This window comes from Salvelinus namaycush, chromosome 12 (assembly GCF_016432855.1).
Source record: "Salvelinus namaycush isolate Seneca chromosome 12, SaNama_1.0, whole genome shotgun sequence".
NCBI classification, from domain to species: Eukaryota; Metazoa; Chordata; class Actinopteri; order Salmoniformes; family Salmonidae; genus Salvelinus; species Salvelinus namaycush.
The window spans coordinates 19072357-19093560 of record NC_052318.1 but is presented as its reverse complement, the minus strand read 5'-3'; the positions used below and the strand labels follow the sequence as shown (position 1 = coordinate 19093560).

At 41.8% G+C, this 21204-nt stretch overlaps 2 protein-coding genes across 2 annotated transcripts in view; both read right to left on the bottom strand.

The window, feature by feature from the left end:
• LOC120056792 (roundabout homolog 1-like) overlaps positions 1-5320 on the bottom strand; it is a 45007-nt gene extending 39687 nt beyond the window's left edge. The window contains exon 1 of the mRNA XM_039004996.1: positions 5119-5320. Within this exon, the coding sequence (XP_038860924.1) occupies positions 5119-5320 (202 nt within the window). The remainder of the gene's footprint in view (positions 1-5118) is intronic.
• An 8046-nt stretch (positions 5321-13366) lies between these two features.
• On the bottom strand, positions 13367-20774 carry LOC120056486 (transmembrane protein 218-like). The gene is made up of 3 exons (XM_039004660.1): positions 20218-20774; positions 17293-17395; positions 13367-13985 (listed from the first exon to the last, which is right to left on the bottom strand). Exons 1-3 carry the CDS (start codon positions 20325-20327, stop codon positions 13821-13823), a joined length of 378 nt encoding a protein of 125 aa, XP_038860588.1. The 5' UTR covers positions 20328-20774; the 3' UTR covers positions 13367-13820.
• Positions 20775-21204: the final 430 nt, after the last annotated feature.

Sequence of the window (21204 nt, the reverse complement as noted above, 5' to 3'; positions counted from 1 at the left end):
AAGGCGGTATTGAATGTGTCAATGTCCGTCACCTTGATTACTCAAATTTCTCTCGACCTGTGCACCTACGTTGTAAACTTTCATTCATAGGCTAGGTTGTAGCAACCTCATGATGGGTATAGGGAAATTTTGAGTATCATGTAGTAGCCTAAACCTATTGATGTTACGTTGAGCTGGGTGAATGGAATATGAATGACAGTCATCCAATATGCTGTAATAGAAATAAGGCCATGTTCATAACAATAACAATTGTCCTCCCTCATCTTTAAATGGCACCGACTGCCACTGATGTGAGTGTGTGTGTCTGTTCTTCAGTATAAAGTACTCTGTAGCCACTCAGTGTGGACACTGTGGACCCCAGGTGGGGACAATGCCCCAGGTGTCAACAATTCCCTTATTGAATGGAAACGTCAAAACATGTCAATCACATGGGCCAATGGGAGGGACTTGGGAGGATGATACCCTATTGATTCTAAGGCTTAATTGCAGATATATACTATTGGATAAAAATCACAAACTTTGGCCATTGAGCTGCGATGGGCTATATGTGCCTGTGTTGATTTTTATATTAAAATATTGCAACTAGAACAGCTATCTGATGGATGCTTTCATCATGCATGAGAGGACATGCTTTCAAAGACAGTCAACATCTTTTTAATAGGTTTTCAGATGTAATTTGCAACACTAGGCTAGCCATAGGCCTACTCCTGATCATAGGATAAGACAATCTTGTCTGTGGCTTGCCATGTAAAGTCTATATTCTTTCGGACAGAGCTATTTCGTCAGGGAGAAACATCTCAACATCCTACAATAATTTTTTGAAAATCGAATATTACATTTTTATATGTTAATTATTTTCAAAATCTCTAGAATTCTCTAAATCTTTCCTAAATTGTCACTTCCATATTGATTGGAATAACAATAGTGTGTCACACAGATGGGCTGACTTGGCAGGTGCTGTAGGTTAGATCAAGTGTTAATTATTTACTAAACAACAAAGTGCCATTGAAAAGTAGGAAAATGAAATGTAAAAATACATTTGTTCCTCTCTTGTTGAAAAAAAACGGGGATAAAAAAAATCAGTAACAGGAGAGAACTATATTCACAATTGGTCATACAGATAAGCCTAAAGTCTGGCTTTAAAAAGCTAAGCCTGTCAATAAACAAATGGTGGCTCTGATACCACTGGAATCTATGTTTGTAAACTGTTGTTGAGATAAAGTTATTTTGTTGAGAGAGAAACTTCTGTCGAGAATGAGTTCAATTCATTCAATACCTCACAAACCAGGCAACAATAACCCAGCCAACATAGGCTACAACTACGGTATTACACACTTTATTTATTCCATTGATAGCAATAATGACAATTAAAATAACACTACATGCATGATCAGATATGGCATACAATCGATGTTTACCATAGATAGGCCTACATTACATATATCATATCAAAATAAAAGCCTTACCTGCAAGGTTGCCAAGAGTTGCGAAAAATACCAACAGTCTTGTAAACACCTGTTCCGTCATTTTAAATGTTAGGTCACCAAAACGCAGCATGTAAACAAATTCTTATTGCATCGTTGACCTATTTGGTGCATATTATTTCACTTGAGGACGTTCGTTTCCTTTAAACTTTTACGCACGAACCACATTTCAATTTGAGGAATTTCTTATCAAGATTGAATAAAATGGTTCAGATATTTCAATGTTTGTTTCGTTTGCCATTCCGCCACACAAGACTACCGCTTTATCTAGATCCAACAAAGCGCCAACGCAATTAGGAACAGTCCCTAGTGACTATGATGCGAACAGAATTGAGGTAGGCGAAGCGGCAACAAGTCACCGCTTTAAAAAAGCGACACTCCCACGTTTTAACTCCCTGGCTGGAAATTACTTTAATCGCATGAGGGGCTTATGCCACCGTTTTATCACCAACACCTGCTAAGCATTACAAACATAAATGTCAAGAAATAAAAAGGACTGCCACTGCATACATAGGCTATACAAGATATATTGTGGTCCTCTTTGAACATAAATTGTTTCCTGAAACGCAATAATAAGATAATTTGCTTCTGGGGCACTTTAAAGCCTACCTTATTCGTTTACATTTATTTACATGTTCCCTTATTTGAAGTGACAATTTCAGGGTTATCAATTCTGGTAGCCTACAGCAATATTGATCCTCATAAGCTATATTGGTTGCCTATATGTTTGCATTCTATGTCTGCATTCTTAGAACGCTTATAATACAAACAGCCATGTAAACTGGTCTTCAATTTCCATGTTTTTCTTTAAAAACTATTTGTAGCAGCAGTTCTGTCAACCCTACATGGAGAGGCAGGAAATGTGGAGGCTCCATGTTTCTAAACAATAGATGTAAATGAAATGATCTCATCTCTCATGAACTGAAGAGATTTTACAGTTCTTGCAATCATGCCATATCTCATGGTTTATCATTGCATTATTTCATCTAAACTGAAAAGATGTTGCACAACAAGGAATTGGAAATGCAAGGAATTGTTTTGTAGAGAGAAGCAATCACAATAATATCTGCTAATATCAACAGCCTTATTTTTCAACTGAATTTAAATTACTTATGGAGAGGTTTGACTTGCTCTAGCCTACAGATTCATGCAGAGTAGCCCTAAAGAATAACATATGCATTCAAATGTTCTTTTAGTATTTAGAGTTTTAATTGAGACAAAATGGATCTCTCTTTTTCCCATCCTGCTACAAATCCACTCGGATGTCATCACCAAGTGATACATTACAGCAGAAACAACAAGGAGGTCCTGCTAGAGCATAGCTGTGAAGAGAAAAGAAAATCAACTTCAGGAGCTAATAGTTACTTATCCCAATTACCCAAGATCCTCTGTGCAAACAGGGCTCTTGGAGGGAGAGAAGAGAGATTAAAGGGGGAAACTGCCACTGGTAGTTAATTCCCTCCCAAAAACCACATAGATAAAGTATTGTTTAGTGAACCTGCCATTGTGTCGGTCTAGAAAGGCCCAGTCGAGGTGATTTTTTTTTTTATATTGATCCAAGAACTCGGGCTAGATGGCCTTGGCATTGGCCAGATTTCAGCCATGAACAAAAGGTTTAGAGAGGCTGAAGGAAGATGGCTAGCCCTAAACACAATGCATGGAATGGTGGTGGGTTAAAGATGTGCTGAGGGATGGCTTTAAAATTGACCTCTTTTAATTTTATGAAGTCTCAAATGTCAAGGAGGTGTTGGAATGAGTGAGAGAGATGAATGGAATGAGAAGAATAATGTGTAAAAAATAGGGACTTAATGCTAAAAGCTTTTGAAGTGTTTTGTATTTTATTTCAAACAAGCTAGAAATATATATACTGTACTTGCAACAGGTGCCATTTAAGATGAGGATGATACTTTTTTCATGAGCATGGCCTTATTTCTATTACAGCATATTGGATGACTGTCATTCATATTCCATTCACAGAGCTCAATGTAACATCAATAGGTTTAGGCTACTACATGATACTAACATTTTCACTATACTCATGAGGTTGCTCCAACCTAGCCTAAGAATGAAAGTTTACAATGTAGATGCACAGATGGAGAGAAAATTGGAGAAATCAAGGTGACAGACAGTGACACATTCAATACCGCCTTGCACACTCTTGCCAGCATCTAGCTGATCTAGGGTGTAATCATTAGGCCAACAGTTGCAAACAAGAGTTTCTATTGGACAAATTCATGTATGTTTTTCCCAGTTTCATTTAATTTAAGAAATGTTTTTCAACAGAATCGGAGGAATGAATACACCCCTGATCACACGCAAAGACAGTTCACTTTCATAGTAGCCACATACAAACAGCACGAACATTTGGCTCGTTGTATAATTCCTTTTCGCATCTATGCACTCCTTTCTTCTCACGTTTACCCTTCGCTTGTGGACTTCAGTGAAAACCAGGTCAATGATCACAAAAAGTAATTAGATTGAGGATATATTATTGTTTCATCAAAGGTACACTGTAAATCCCAATGTGCTGTTATTACTCAAAACCTTTGTGGAAACCCGTTGCACTACCATATCAGAGTACAGTTACTTGAAGTGATTTTGTAGGGGGTCCAGATTTGAGTTGTGTCAGGTTAAACATTTTGAGTAAGTCAAGAAATGCTTGAAGTACATTGATCTTTAAGCTCATTGTTAATTACATGCTAAACTTAGTGTCTTGAATGCTAAACAGGTGTGTTAAGAAATTGTTAATATTGTTGATCGAACTTAGAATAAAAACATTTTGTAACTCAATATTTTTTGTGACACAAACATAAAAAAATATTTTCATGCTGCTGCTAATAACACATTAGTAGATTAATTTCTAAACATGAAGAGATTCCAAGTCATCTGTTTGAGCAACAATTGTTCCTTAAAACAAGTTGAAAGAAGAACGACATTCCAAACTTTTTGGCTGCAGTTTGAGGTTTTCAACAATATTGATGCAAATACAGCAACAAGAGTCAACTCCGGTGAATCTGACCCAAGTCATCTCATACTGGTTTTCCATCAATCGTCCAATACATTTTTCAGTGTTTTCAATCTTTAAAGATGTCACGCATTGGTCCTCACACTGGGACACATGCTGAGTGCAATGTTTCTTATAACAGCTTGGGGCAGGCATAGCGGTCTCAGGCTACGATTAAATAATACACCAAACATGCACATGCAAATGACAACCTTAAATAATTAATATATAACTGATAACTGATAACTTTTCATTAGTAATTGGTTTGAAAATATGTATGCATATTGACCAACATTAATTTGACTTTGTATGCAAACTTGATGTCTTTCTGTACTATTATATAATAAGTCAATAGATTATAAAATATCAAATATATTGCTTAGTCAGTAATGCATTATAAATTAAGACACCGAATTGCATTATTAATGAATTATGTAGCCTAACTCCACAACTTCTATCCTGCAATGAACTGCTCCAAATATGGATATAGCAGAACATGGAGAACTGTCTGGGCTAATAGCATCAGCACTCCACAACTCCATTGAACTCATCAATCATTCTTTGCTATGGTACAGGTTTCCCTCAAAAGATGTCTGAGGGAGGTCAGGGGGAAGGAAGGGGGGTGCTTACCTTTTCTCCGGTGTGGCTTGTCCCTGTGTGGCCGATGCTGCCGGTGCTCCAATCGATGACGGTCATGCTCCTTGACCGGTGTCTTTGACCCCTCGGCCAGTCCCGGCTCAGGTATACAGGTGCATTGGCACTGACACTGGCGTGACCCTTCCGCCCAGGTATAGAGCCAGGTCACCCAGAGCAGCCACCTGCCAACTTGCATCTTCTAGCCTCCGCGTCTTCCCTATCTGGATGACACAGCTCTACACTGAAGCTCCTAGCCTAAGGCACCATGCCTTACCATGGTAGACTTTGAGCCCAAACAGGCACAACTCAACTAGTCTCTCCCCCTGACAACTCTTGGACCTCCCTGCATTAAATTATTGGAGATTGTTATAAAGAATGTTTTTTCTTTATATTTCTTCCACCCCAGCTTTTGTGATGCCCTTCCCTCCCTCTTTCTTTTTTGCCCCTCTCCTTGCTCTCTCACTCTCACCCTCCTCTTTCTCTGTGCTTCTTTTTTATTTGGGGGGTAAAAGAAGTTGGGGGGGAACAATGATTGAAAAACAAGTTTCAGGCCCCATGCTGGGAGAGGAGGGCAGGGAAGGGGACCAAATGGGTCCTGTCTTCTCCAACAACATCTGTGTCATTCGTTCTGCACGGAGCGGGGGGAACGAAAACAAGGCCTGGAGGGGGAGGAAGAGGGGAAACAAGTTTGGGCAGGGGGTGGGGAGATACAGAGAAGCCTGTTTCACCTAAGCTATACTGAACAAAAACATAAATGCAACATGTAACTATTTCAAAGATTTTACTTTGTTACAGTTCATATAAAGAAATCAGTCAATTTAAATAAATTCATTAGGCCCTTATCTATGGATTGCACATGACTGGGAATACAGATATACATCTGTTCGTCACAGATACCTTAAAAAAGGTAGGGCCGTGGATCAGAAAACCAGTCAGTATCTGGTGTGACCACCATTTGCCTCATGCAGCATGACACATCTCATTCTCATGGAGTTGATCAGGCTGTTGATTGTGGCCTGTGGAATGTTTTTGGATATTGGCGGGAACTGAACACGCCGTCATACACGTCAATCCAGAGCATCCCAAACATGCTCAATGGGTGCCATGTCTGGTGAGTATGCAGGCCAATGGAAGAACTGAGACCTTTTCAGCTTCCAGGAATTGCGTACAGATCCTTGCGATATTGGGCCGTGTATTATCATGCTGAAGCATGAAGTGATGGCGGCAGATGAATGGCACGACAATGGGCCTCAGGTTCTCATCACGGTATTTCTGTGCATTCAAATTGCCATCGATAAAATGCAATTGTGTTTGTTGTCCGTTGCGTATGCCTGCCCATACCATAACCCCGTCGCCACCATGGGGCACTCTGTTCATAACGTTGACATCAGCAAACCCCTCACCCACACAATGCCATACACATGGTCTGCAGTTGTGAGGCTGGTTGGACGTACTGCCACATTCTCTAAAACGTTGTTGGAGGCGGCTTATGGTAGAGAAATGAACATTCAATTCTCTGGGAACCGCTCTGGTGAACATTCCCGCAGTCTGCATGCCAATTGCACACTCTCGCAAAACTTGAGACATCTGTGGCATTGTGTTGTGTGATAAAACTGCACATTTTAGAGTGGCTTTTTATTGTCCAGAGCAGAAGGTGCACCTGATCATGCTGTTTAATTCGCTTCTTGATATGCCACACCTGTCAGGTGGATGGATTATCTTGGCAAAGGATAAATGCTCACTAACAGGGATATAAACACATTTGTGCACAAAATTCAAGAAATAAAGCTTTTTGTGCGTATGGTAAATTTCTGGAATCTTTTATTTCATCTCATGAAACATGGCACCAACATTTTACATGTTGTTTATATTTTTGTTCAGTGTAGATCAGTTCCATTAATAAAGTGTCTACCAGCTGACTGATCACGTCCAGCACAATACCACTTTCTCCACTCCATCAATGGAATTTGATATGCGTTGCTACTCCACACCCATTGGTTTGTGTTCTGAGATTATTTCTTCAAGGGTGACTCACTGAAGTAGGCAGGCGGTATCTGTTACTGTGTGCCCCCCTTTCTTGCCCATAGTGTTTTAGGCCGAATACTGGAGATGGAGTGTTTCCAAACAGGTCTGACCCTCTCTGATAACTCTAAATGCATTAATGCCAAGAAAGGGCAAGCCTTTGTTGGAGGATATTCAAGCTTTTCCGACAAGGAATATTACAATATGCCACAAAAAGTCAAATGCAAGATGAAAAAAACTAGACATCAAGCCTGCAGCATTCTCATTTGTTGAGGTGGAGAAAATTCATTTTCACTGGTGACAATTTAAATTTTCGGAGCCCATGTATCAATTATCTGGCTGCAAGACAGCCAGTTCCCTTTGATGAGGAATACGTAAAAGGGAAAAAGGGCCACAAAGGGTTATTTTTTCCCCTCTCTGTCTTCCTTTAACAAGGCAACTCAAACCCCCATTGCCCACCCCCCACTAGCGCAACTAGCCAGGCAAATTTGTAGCTGCCTGCTCACACAGTATGAGCCCTCATACATCATCTTGGCTCAGCGATCACAATCAGACAAAAGTTTTTTACAACGACCTTGTCGAAACATTCTAGTCCGATGTTTCACTATTCAGTCCAGCTGGTTGGATACTAGAGAGGCCTTGGGGGGAAATAGGTAACAGAGGTACCGTGCTGGGCTAACACATCAGACCTGATCTTGGGTTTTATCCCAACAACCTCGACTGTTTTTCACTTTGTGCCCTGTAACTGCTAATGGACAATGACAGACTTAACTTTGATGAACTAAAAGTCACAATGACTGGTCTCTTCTGCTGTATGCATCTATTCCAGCAGTGAGCAGTACACATTAGAACACATAGCTAGCTGGATAGGAGACCAGATGCTGCTGGAAGTGGTGTTGGGGGGCCAGTAGGAGGAACTCATTCCTCTGGTCCCAAAAATAATATCCCAATGCCCCAGGGCAGTGATTGGGGACATTGCCCTGTGTAGAGTGTAATCTTTTAGATGGGATGTTAAAACGGGTGTCCTGACTCTCTGTGGTCACTAAAGATCCCATGGCACATCATAAGAGTAGGGGTGTTAACCCTGGTGTCCTGTCTAAATTCCCAATCATCGTGGCCACCTAATCATCCCCAGCTTCCAATTGTCTCATTCCTCCCATCTGTAACTATTCCCCAGGTCATTGCTGCAAATGTGAATGTGTTCTCAGTCAACTTACCGGGTAAAATAAAATTAGATTTGAATATCTGGTTGACTACAACATCTCCCTAGTGTGAATTCAGCTCCCAAGTCAAATTATTGAGTTGAATGAGCTATCACTATTCTATTTCAGGAGCATTTCTATGCCAAGTCAATAGTACAAACACCTCTTGCATCATTAGCCATTTCTTCAACACATTCATTGAGCATGTGATACTATTTAAATGAATATCACTCTTTGACTCTGATTGATACAAAGAGCAAGACCAACAGGTGTGTCCTGTGACTGTCCTCCCTGTGTAAGAACTAAAAACAGACCACCACACACACATTTTATCCTATGTATCAACAGATATTTTTTGGGGACCAGTGACCACCCACTACAGACAACCCATCTCTATCTCCATAATTTTGAACACAATCTTTCTAAAGCCTGACACTGTAGCCCCTTCCCCGGGAAGTGGCCCATGTTCGGACATCTTTCCTCCACAGGGACGCCCAAAGAGCCACGCTTCGCCCGCGATGGGGCGTCGGGTCCTTGCTGCCAGGGGGCCATTGGAGAGCACTCTGACCTCTAAATTGGGCCTTCATCTTCCTCCCAGGAGGAGCGGCTTTGGGGTAATCCCCTCCTGAGAAAGGAGTAAGAGGCAGAGGCCACGCCTGGTCCTGGGACTCGAGATTTGTCCCCGGGTGTGTGGGGCACTGACAGCACCCTCTGGCCTCGTACAAAGGGGGTAATGGAGCGAGACCAGGGCGGCAGTGAGAAAATCTACACTCCTCGGCCCCAAAAATACATCAGCTGTTACCGGGGCAACCCGGCATCAAGCTAATTTCTACACCCCCCCCAAAAAAAAAATCCCAGCTCTGGTGAAGCAGCCAGTCAAGCCAGGGTAGTGAGAGGACTCGCTGGAGGTTCGGATGTTCCCAGAGTTCCACTCGTTGGGCAGGGAGTCCTAATTCAAATTCAAGACTTAGAAGCAGCTCACACATTTTTTGACGTTCCCCTGTATAAGCCCTCAACAAAAAATGTCTTACGTTTTGAAACCTATAACAAATTGGCAATGGAGGCCTGCTGGAAACTTGCCAGCTGAGTGGATCCAAGATCCATCGTCAATACTGCCACTGCTAAACCATGAGCTCTTGTCTCCTATCAAACGGCATGGATGGGATGCTCTAACCTTGGGTCAGGATATTGGAGTACTGATAGAGGGTCTTCAGGGTTAGCTTGAGTGAGAGCAGAAAGGCTTGGTGAAACTGGCCATATCGCACAAGGAAGGGAGAGGGTGGGGGTGTGAAAGGCAGGAGTTCTGCTTGAGTGGATCTCAATACAGGATCTAGTGAGGAGGAGCACCCTCCCCTGCTTCAAAACCAAGCACCCACTCCCACATCCTGGGCTTTGCACACACCTCTTTGCCCCCACATCTCTCTCCCTCTTTTTTTCTCTCTCTCCAGTCTCCCCATCTCTTTGTATGTCCAGCTGGCTGCTATACAAAGGCTCTGGATCGAGGTTCCAAGTGAACCTTAAACCCCCAGACGCTTTGTTCTGCCCATTTTCCCACTCCCTATTGGGAGTTTGTTAACAAAATTGAAAATGAAGAAGGGATAAAGCAAAAAGAAAGAGTGAGAAAGAGTTATGTTTTTTAAAAGATAAAGCAAGGAAATGCACTAGGATCGGCTGGAGCAAAGAACTTTGGGCTTGCATTTTGCACAGGCCTTGTAACTGTCAGATTTGGAGCCTGAGGCATCTGAAAGATGTGGTGGTAATCAGTGGCATCTGCTGCATTGCGACCTTGAAATACCAACTGCTGTTGCAGGAAAAACCTTTCAAAAGGACAATTTCAACGACAACCCCCACACATCTGAAAATAAATTGGTCTCTGATTACATTTCAACGCGTATGCCACATTCGTTGACTACACTAAGAGGTAAATCCTATCCAACAAGTGTCACTATGCTTCAAAACATTCTACCACTCTATGACATTCTTCGGTAACACTTTACTTGACACCCAGCATCATAACACGTTATGACACGGTCATAACAGTGTCATAACAGCTTAACTTGTCATAACCTGTCATGACCCATATATTTACACCTGTTTTGACATATTTGGTTATTTTATGGCTGGTTATGACACCTACAGAGTGTCAAAACCCACATTTATTCAAATTATTTTTTTTCCCTGCCAAGAAGTTTCCTTTCATTTGAAAGTCCTAGTTAAATAAAGGTTAAATAAAAAAATGTAAAAGTCCATTGTTGATGCTGGAAGGAATTCTTTACAGTCACTTATGTTTTACCATTATATTTGAAATAACTTACACAAAAATACACTGTCAAGAAGCATTATGACCATCATAATCATATAATGCCTATCAAGTACATGCCCTTCTCCTGAAATCTGCTCCTGCATTCAACTCAGTCATCAGAAACAGAGCATTGGGGTAGGTGCATGTCTGACATCAATGTGTGCGCAATAACAATGATAATTTAATACTGTCCATTTAAGAAAATGTTATATAACATCAACATACTGTTGACAAGTAGGCTATGGTGGAATGGAATGTTTTGCCTTGTGTGGTAGGTTTTATGAGTTTAGACACTCTTATGTAGGTGTCATAACCTGCCAGTAAAAATAATGCAATATATGTCACAACAGGTCTAAATATATGTCATGACCATATTATGACAGGTTATTACAGCTGTTATGACATATGACTTGGTTATGACCGTGTCATAACGTGTTATGACACTGGGTGTCAAGTAAAGTATTACCCGTTCTTCTACCCCTCTATGGCTAAGATCATGTTTTGTGGAAATCACACGCTCAAGTACAGGCAAGGAGCCCCCCCTTGGGTTGGTCTCAGATCCATCCCAGGCAAGGAGCCCCCCCCTTGGGTTGGTCTCAGATCCATCCCAGGCAAGGAGCCCCCCCTTGGGTTGGTCTCAGATCCATCCCAGGCAAGGCTCAACCAGCACCCGTTTCCCAGCCTGTGTGAGAGGGACCGTTCATAGTAGATGGGCCTGACCGTGTAAAAAAGGCCTGTGTGGTGAAACGTGGGCCGGAACTAATAGGATTGGTTTTGATTCATTAGATTCGCTTTCATCATCCTGGTTGGAATTTCACTGCACGTCCCGTTGGGCTTCACACTTTAAATGGGGGGGGGGCTGCAAGGTTCCAAAAGGGGGGCTGAGCACTTGTAATTGAGCCCCTACATTGCAAAAAGCTTCATACTATGTGGAATCATTAGCAGTGCTATAATAATGTCAATGTGCAACAGTATGGTATGATAAACAAATGATTGATGACAACAGGAGAGCTGGCATCCTTCTTACATCTGTAGGTTACTAGCTATACCCTAAAGGGCAAAGGAACCATGTTTGTTTCATTGTGTTATGTTAGCAATAATAGACCCCTGGTGTAACCCTACTGTAGGGTTTCCCAAACTCGATCGTCAGGACCCCAAGAGGTGCACGTTTTGGTTTTGCCCTAGCTGATTCAAATAATTAATCATCAAGTTCTGGTGCCCTCTTTGCTGCTATAACAGCCTGCACTCTTCTGGGAAGGCTTTTTACTAGATGTTGGAACATTGCTGCAGGGACAAGCTTCCATAGAGAAACAAGATCATTAGTGAAGTCGGGCACTGATGTTGGGCGATTAGGCCTGGCTCGTAGTCGGCGTTCCAATTCATCCCAAATGTGTTCGATGGAGTTGAGGTCAGGGCTCTGTGCAGGCCAGTCAAGTTTATGGCTGCTCGGCCATAAAAACCCATTTCATGAAGCTCCCAACAAACAACTCGTGCTGAAATATGTTCCAGAGGAAGTTTGGAACTCGGTAGTGAGCGTTGCAACCAAGGACAGGTGATTTTACCACGCTTAGCACTCGGTGGTCCCTATCTGTGAGCTTGTGTGACCTACCACTTCACGGTTGAGCCATTGTTGCTTCAAGACGTTTCCACTTCACAATAACAGCACTTACAGTTGAGCTGGGCAGCTCAAGCAAGTCCGAAATTTGACAAACTGACCTGTTGGAAAGGTGGCATCCTATGAAGGTGCCACGTTGAAAGTCACTGAGGTGTTCAGTAAGGCTGTTCTACTGCCAATGTTTGTCTGTGGAGATTGCATGGATGTGTGCTTGATTTTACACACCTGTCAGCAACGGGTGTGGCTGAAATAGCCGAATCCACTATTTTGGCCATGTAGTGTAGTTTTTCATGACTACAACTGGCCTCCCAGTATCACACTTTACCATTTTGTTAGTGTGCGAATGTTACGGGATAGTTGGTATACTGTATGATTAGTTTGCCGTCCTGGAGATTACATGTCCAGAGATACAGTATGACATCTACTTTTAGGATTAGTGAAGATAAGGAGAGTGCAAGTTGTACAATGCATTCATGCAGTTTTATCTGAGACCGAAATTACATAACTTCATAACAGTAGCACACATTGTTTGAGGAAACCCACCCAGAATTTGTGCTTTCCCGCTTTGTTGTATTCTTTGGGAGTATGAGACAGTCTTTCAAAAAAGGAAGGCATCAGTCAGTCGAAAAATTTACATTTCAATGTAGTCGAGTGCAGATGCAATCTGGTTTAAATGCTGGCAAATGTGACAGAACACAGAATGCATCCGGAGTTAATGAACACACTCACTCCATTTAAACTACATGAGGGGGCTACTACTTCACATCACAGTATATCACAGGATCGCTACTGACAGTTCTCTCTGCATTCAATTAGCTCAACTGACTTGAGAGACTTCAGGAATCAAGACAGTTATGAGGAGTGTAATCACAGAAGAGATCTTAGTTAGCCAGATTCAATCAAAATGCCACCCGGCTGCATCTGAACAATGTAGACAACAAGCGCTATGCATATTCATTACAGGGTCTAATACAGGACTAGGCCTCAGTTCTTTAGTGCCATTTTGATGCTGGATGATTTTGTGAGAAAGAATTAATATGATGACGAAGTTCTATATTTCAAACACTTCTAGTAGCAGGAAAGATTTCAGTAGGCAAGATTAACAACATTGAAATGTTTAATAAAGTTCTCCTAAAAATCACAATAAAACTATTTTATAAATACAAGTGGGAAAAAAAGTGAATGTCAAAAATATACATACAGTTATCAGTCTTATCCTCTGAACTTCTGAATCAGGCAATAGAGATAAATGCATTCTATTGATGCAAGTGCTACTCCACCACCACAATTCAAAGTAGCCTAATTGCTATCCATAAACACAAAACATATTGTCTATGTTTACAGTGGCCTATACCAAAGAACATAGTAGCCTCTTTAATTTCAGTTGGCCCAAAATCCCCCCCAACAACAAACAACAGTCGATCACGGAGAAAACATTGGCCCTGTCTGTTTTTGGGCTCGGTTGCCAACCTGTCCTGTGCTCGATTTCACTAGGGCCCCTCTTAGTTGGCCTCTTCTCATCTCCAGCGCTGCACATTGGGCCCTGGCCACCAGTCTAGCAGGCCAACTTGGCCTGGCCACTCAGCTCTAGTGTGTTCAAGGGCTTGGCATAGACAGCTTCCAGGAAATGGAGGGGCAGCAGGCCGAACAGAGCAACCAAGAAGCCTACGCTGGCCACCGACAGCAGGACGTATCGGCTGATGAAGAAAGTGTCTACGGTCTGCAGGAGGAAAGAGATATTCAGACAGTAATCAGTTCATTGGTTTATCAAATAAGTACAAACTGATGATAAATGGGTTAGTTTAGGATAGATGGTTTGTGTATGTTTGATAAGTGGGTATCTTGTGTTTAAATGGTCGGTGTAATTCCTCTTTCTTCCAACAGATGTCACAAGTGAGCCACTGCAATCAGTTCTGGGGAGGGAGAAAATGGAAGGCAAGGCAGGTTACCCCTTAGGTTTCACTATAAGCCAAAAGTTAAAGGCCCCGTGCAGTCAAAAACGTGATTTCCCTGTGTGTGTTATATAGGCGCACACTATAAGGGTGGAATAATATTGTGAACTTGTGAGAATTATGATAATGCCCTTTTAGTGTAAGAGGTGTTTGAAAAGACTGCCTGAAATTTCAGCTTGTTTTGGTGGGATAGAGTTTTGGCCTGCCTTGACATCAGAAGGTCAATTAGTTAGACCAATAACAAACGGCGTCCCAAACCCCTCTACCATTAAACAGCTAGTTTCCCCCTCCCCACTCAGACAGTCCTAGTAAAATATTCATTCTTGAGAAATTGCTCTTGCTAAGTTAGGTACTAATTGTTACCCAGAAAGGATTTGATATTGAGATGAAAACAACTGCATTGGGCCTTTAACATGGACTTTGGTAAACATATCACAGTGTCTGACTTGACTTAGTAGTTATTATATTGTACTCAAGCAAACATGGCCTCATTCAAGAACTTGACATGATGGTGCAAGAGACTTGATAATAGCGATGTGAGTCATTCAAGGCTTTCCTTAAAGCTAATGATCACTCAATGTCTGCAATATGATCACATGTTGCATCATCCACTTGAAATGTCTTTTCAACAAAAAAATATTTTGGCATGTTGAAACTTGATAGCAAAAACACAAATGATTCATGACACACAAAAACATTAAGACCAATATTCCTCAAAAGATAGGATACATACTAGGGCCTTGGTGTGAGGCAAGGGGGGGGGGGGGGCATCGTCTCTGGCGAATGCAGTGTTCTCTCATTTAACGCATCTTACTTTCTTATTTGCCAATTAGTCGGCGAGCGGAGCCCATGTTTTATTAATGTGGCATCCGACTGCTCGGTACTGGGGCCCCGTCTGGGGCAGGCCCTAATTGGCACTGTGTTATTTTGCTTTTGTTTAACAGGGAGAGGTTAGCGGTTTCTTACACTCGTGTTCACACACACACACTCTCTCTCTGTCACATACAAGTGGAAACCATGTGTTTGATGTATTTGATACAATTCCACCTATTCCGCTCCGGCCATTACCACGAGCACGTCCTCCCCAATTAAGGTGCCACCAACCTCCTGTGCTGTACACACACTCTCAATCATCATATTTACTGCTTCTAGTCTGTTTATCATATATCCTAGTCACGTTACCCCTAAGGTACTGGATTGATAGAGGTAGACATGTATAGGGGTAAGGTGACTAGGATATATGATAGACTAGCAGCAGCATATATGATGATTGAGAGTGTGTGTGTATAGCACAGGAGGTTGGTGGCACCTTAACTGGGGAGGACGGGCACGTGGTAATGGCTGGAGCGGAATGGTATCAAATACATGGTTTCCATGTGTTTGATGCCATTCGCTCCATTCCAGCCATTATTATGAGCCGTCCGTCCCTTAGCAGCCTCCACTGGTGTACAGTATGAATGTGTGTGCACGTTGCGTGTGTGAGCAAATTAAGTGAGAGTGTGAGTGTGTAGAATGTGCATAGAGTGAGTGTGTATAGAGGGTCAAAGCAGACCGTCCATGTAGACATTTTGTTAGCTATTTAAACGGTGCATATTATTATTTTAGCACACACACACAATAGCTAGTTATTAGGAGGTAAGTCACATAAAAACATAGAATGTAATTTAATAGGATCTCTGTAGTATGGAATATCTGGTTGAGCCTCTTCTAAGACAGCCTTCTACAAAATAGTTGCCTGTTATACCCCCGTATTTCAATAGACCTACTGGCATTGTTTGTGATGTAATGATAGCTAGTACTCCAGTTGAGACAACTATTTACAATGTGCAATAGGCAGCAGAATTAAAACGATCTTAGCTATGCTTGTTTATTTTTTATTTGAATATGGCCTACAAATTATTTACCCCACCGGTAATCTTTTAAATCAATAAAATAGTGTTTTTTTTACACATTCCAAAGACTTGAAACTCATCCACAAGTCAATTAATATTTCACTACATAAACCTAACTACATTAACACTTTGCTGTGGGAACATAGAAATCCTTAAAAAGTATCATGGCAGAACAGCAAATCCTGAATGTATTCACATGATTATGAATGCATGCAGTCAAAAATAGATTGCCTGAATCTGATTCCTCAGGTCCATGTGTGAGGTGATCTTGCCCATTGGCCTAAACTAACAGGACACTAGGCCTACATCACTATGAATGCGTCCCAAATGGCACCATATTCCCTATTTAGTGCAGTACTGCACCAAATAGAGAATAGGGTGTCATTTGAGAGGCAGTTCATGTCTCCCTGTAGTTCTGGTTTTCCCATACACAAACCTAACACAAACTGGCCAGGCTGGCGGTGCCCTCTGTGGGGTGGCAGCTTGGCGGACCTGCCTGCGTTATTTGGCAGGCTGTACAGGAGGAAAGCACTGCAGTCTGTTTGTGCTGCTGTTTGGGAGAGATAAATCAGACCAGGTCTTTACGACAAACACACCACCACATGTTCTGAATGCAGCTCTGCAGCCAGGGCCAGCAGGCCACTCTGCTAGGCCTACATACATGGACCACAAAACAAAAGCCATGATGATTTAAAAAATGTTGCAGTTTACTTGTTTGGGACAAAACCCTCTGTGTTGTTCAGGGGAATCATTTGATGAGCTCAACTACTCTATTCAAATTCAATAGATCTTCATACTCCATTAAAAATCAGCCTACACCGCACTGCAGTGATTTAGCAGACAAACATAAAATGTTTTTTATTAACTTTTATTTTTTCAGGGTAGCCCTCAACACTACAATTTCAACATAACAGTGTATGTGTAATCCTGAGTGACGTTCAGCCAGTGCACAGTAAAGTGCTGTGTGGCCAGTACAATTGTTGGTGCTGCTGTTAGTACCCTATTCAACTTGAGTATCAATATTAGAAAACACATGACACCAGTGGCTCACACTTCTGAAGAGAGCCTTTGAAGCCCAAGTGTGCCAACAACAACCAACTGCTCTGACAAGGCAACTATTGAGGCAGCCAGCTGCAGTTCACTTGCAAGTGTGTGTGTGTGTGATTACAGTATTATAGCTTACCTCAAAGTCTTTGAATGGTGATAGGGTCTCTGAGCTGCGGGGGAAGAACATCAGGAGAAGAGTGGAAATGAGGGCCAGCAGGAAGACAGGGATGACCCCTAAGCTGTTCGTCAACAAAAACAATACAGATATATAATTTAAATTAAACACAAAAACTAAGTGTGAAATAGGGATTGGTCAGTGGCCAATTCTCTACCAAGGTATTCCAGCACACAGCTTTGACCTACTTCAGTAGCTATGTTGCTCTATTGTACTTCAAACAATGTGTAGGCAGGTTGCTTAGGATTCAAACCTTCTCAGACTAATTCATAGTCTTAGGAGGTGGTATTCCCACCATAATGTGAGTTTTACTGTATACAGTACAAAGGGAAAATGTTTTATTCTTCATTAAATAATTTTCCTAGTAATCACTTGATTGGGTGTTCTGTAGTACTAATGCAAATTTGGCCAAGGGCACTCCAATCAACCCAATAAAATCTGTAACCAGTAAACTAACCCCTTTTCACGCTTTGTTTAGACAGGCAGCCCAATTTTGATTATAGTTTTCACGAATTGGTGTTTTGACCAATCAGATCAGCAAAGAAAAATATCTGATGTGAAGAAAAATCGCATGGATTGGTCAAAATATCAATTAGTGGTAGCAAAACAAAATCAGAATTTGTCTGGCTGTCTAAAGGCAGCCTTAGTGAAGCAATTAATTTTCTCAGTAAAATCATGACAGACCATTTCAGCAGTAGTGAAAAACATGTAGCCTTGCTGGTATCAGTGGAAATAACAGTTAGTCTAAAGTCAAATGACACTAAGGATGTAGGGCCTAACTATTTAATATCATCTCTGAAATAAATTCTAAATGTGTACAGTATAATCATTGTATAATCCTCAAAAGTGTAGGCCAAGGGATTGAGGTGGAAGAGTCAGTGGGGCATTCACCGATGACCCTATGATTACAGGACATGCCACAACACCACCTGTGACATGACAGCCTGGTCTCATAGACTAGACGTAACATAGTTTAGTCCAGGACACTCAAATTAGTATGATATGTTAGCCTGGTTCCTCTCTAGGTTTCTTCCTAGGTTTTGGCCTTTCTAGGGAGTTTTTCCTAGCCACCGTGCTTCTACACCTGCATTGCTTGCTGTTTGGGGTTTTAGGCTGGGTTTCTGTACAGCACTTCGAGATATTAGCTGATGTACGAAGGGCTATATAAAATAAACTTGATTTGATGTTACGTTTGGTATTGTTACATAAAACAGATGGTTACTTACTGCAAAAATTAAAATAGGGTGGTTTGTGGGGTTGGGCATAGAACGCAAACATCTAGCAACCCAAAGGTTGCGAGTTCAAATCTCATAACTTCAGAAATGTATAAACTGACTACTTACAACTTTTTAGCTAATTTGCAACTACTTAGCATGTTAGCTAACCCTTAGTGAAGAGCTCAGTGACTTTCAACGTGGCACCTTCATAGGATGCCACCTATCCAACAAGTCAGTTCTTTACATTTCTGACTTACTAGAGCTTCCCCACTCAACTGTAAGTGCTGTTATTATGAAGTGGAAACATCTAGGAGCAACAATGGCTCAACCGCGAAGTGGTAGGCCACACAAGCTCACAGGACGGGACCGCCGAGTGCTGAAGCGCGTTAAAAATCGCCTGTCCTCGGTTGCAACACTCACTACCGAGTTCCAAACTGCCTCTGGAAGATACGTCAGCACAATAATTGTTTGTCAGGAGCTTCATGAAATGGGCTTCTATGGCCGAACAGCATCACACAAGTCTAAGATCCCCACACTCAACATCAAGCATCAGCTGGTGTGGTGTAAAGCTCACCGCCATTGTCCTTATGAGCAGTTGAAATGCATTCTCTGCAGTGATGAATCACACATCACCATCTGGCAGTCGAACGGAAAAATCGGGGTTTGGCGGATGCCAGGAGAACACTACCTGCTCCAATGCAACTGTAAAGTTTGGTGGAGGAGTAATAATGGTCTGGGGCTGTTTTTCATGGTTCAGGATAAGCCCTTAGTTTCAGTGAAGGGAAATCTTAAAGCTACAGCATACAATGACAGTCTTGACAATTCTGTGCTTCTAACTTTGTGGCAACAGTTTGGGGAAGGCCCTTTCCTGTTTCAGCATGACAATGCCCCCGTGCACAAAGCGAGGTCCATACAGAAATTACTTGTCGAGTTCAGTGTGGAAGAACTTGACTGGCCTGCAGAGCCCTGACCTCGACCCCGTCGAACACCTTTGGGATGAATTGTAACGCTGACTGCGAGCCAGGCCTAATCGCCCAACATCATTGCCCGACCTCACTAATGCTCGTGGCTGAATGGAAGCAAGTCCCCGCAGCAATGTTCCAATAGCTAGTGGAAAGCCTTCACAGAAGATTAGAGGCCGTTATAACAGCAAAGGGGGACCAACTCCATTAATGCCTATGATTTTTGAACTCCATTAATGCCTATGATTTTTGAATGAGATGTTCGACAAGTAGATGTCTACATACTTTTGGTCATGTAGTGTACCACACGAAACATATACTAAATGGGGAGTACAGAATAATACAAATACTATAGTTTGCCTTTTTTTTTTTTAGTTTGTAGTTCTATCCTTGAGCTGCTATTGTCTATTAATGTTCTGTATTATGTCATGTTTCATGTGGACACCAGGAAGAGTAGCTGCTGCTGCTTTTGCAACAGCTAATGGGGATCATAATAAAATACCAAAAGACCAGGTTGGCAATCGACATGAAAGTCCAGACCACTTGGCAGATGTAGAAGTAGGCTATTCAGGGTAATGCAAATGAGAAAGTGCTATACAGTGTTCACTGGTATCATATCAGCAAAAGATAATGTGTACAAAATACTAAAATGTGTTTAGGTATCTAGCTAACTTAGGCCTGCATGTGTGTATGTATTCACAACTTACTTAGTTGGTCCAGTAGCTCTCAAGAGGATCATCCCCAGCACGAAAGCAACAATCCAGATAAGAGCAATGAAGAAAACCCCAGTGCCCACGCCCAATACCGTACCAGCCATGCTTCACCAAATCAAAGGGCTAGACTAACGCGTTAGCTAGCTAACTACTCACATTGGTATTGAGGAGATCCAAATGAGCTAGCTAACTATGTTAGTTAGCTAGTGTTGTTGATCAAGCAAAGCTATTTGCGTGAAATTGTGTTTCTACAAAACGAGTTGCATCGTATAATGCCAATTGCATCGTTTGAACTGGCATTTTGTACTCGACAGTCAGGTTTGATTTTTTTTAAATAGTTTGTTAGCTAGCTAAACAGCTAGCTTGTGCGTGCGTACTGTTACTAACGAACTTCCTTCCCAAATAATTTACTCACTGTTCGAGACCGCTCATGATAATGGTGTGTGAACGCAAACATTCCAACTGTGGCCTACCAACCGCTTGCATGCGAACTGTTTAGCAACTACCAACCGGCTCTCTTGGTTACAAATAACCTTCAATTTCATAGGATAGACCACAAGGGCAAAGAGCTATACCGAGTGGTTGTTACTAAATACCGAATAGAATGCTGGGAAGTGTAGTGTATTCTAGTCCTAGCTGAAGTTGCATCTGAAATTGGGTAGGCTCGCTTGTGTTTATTTGCCATGAACTACCTAGGCTTTAACTTTGGATGCTTTTTTTTTTTTTTTTACAATTGTATAACCACGATAAATCCAACTAATGTGGTCATGATTATGTTGGTGATTCAACATGGGTAATTTCAATCACAGGCTGCCGCAAAATGCTTTTCAGACAATATCCAGCCTATTTCCAATTTCATGAGCATTGACACCAAGGCTAGGCTATGACAAAATCTTAAATTGGCCTACTAAATCAAATCAAACTTTATTTGCCACATGCGCCGAATACAACAAGTGTACACTTTACCGTGAAATGCTTACT

Bases quoted from the DNA above. Each gene is read 5' to 3' on its own strand.
- LOC120056486 (XM_039004660.1), bottom strand. From the start codon at position 20,327: ATGGCTGGTACGGTATTGGGCGTGGGCACTGGGGTTTTCTTCATTGCT. The intron at 17,396-20,217 runs GTAAGTTGTGAA...GTTGACGAACAG, and splicing joins AGAGCTACTGGACCAACTAA to CTTAGGGGTCATCCCTGTCT. The intron at 13,986-17,292 runs GTAAGCTATAAT...TTCCTCCTGCAG, and splicing joins CACCATTCAAAGACTTTGAG to ACCGTAGACACTTTCTTCAT.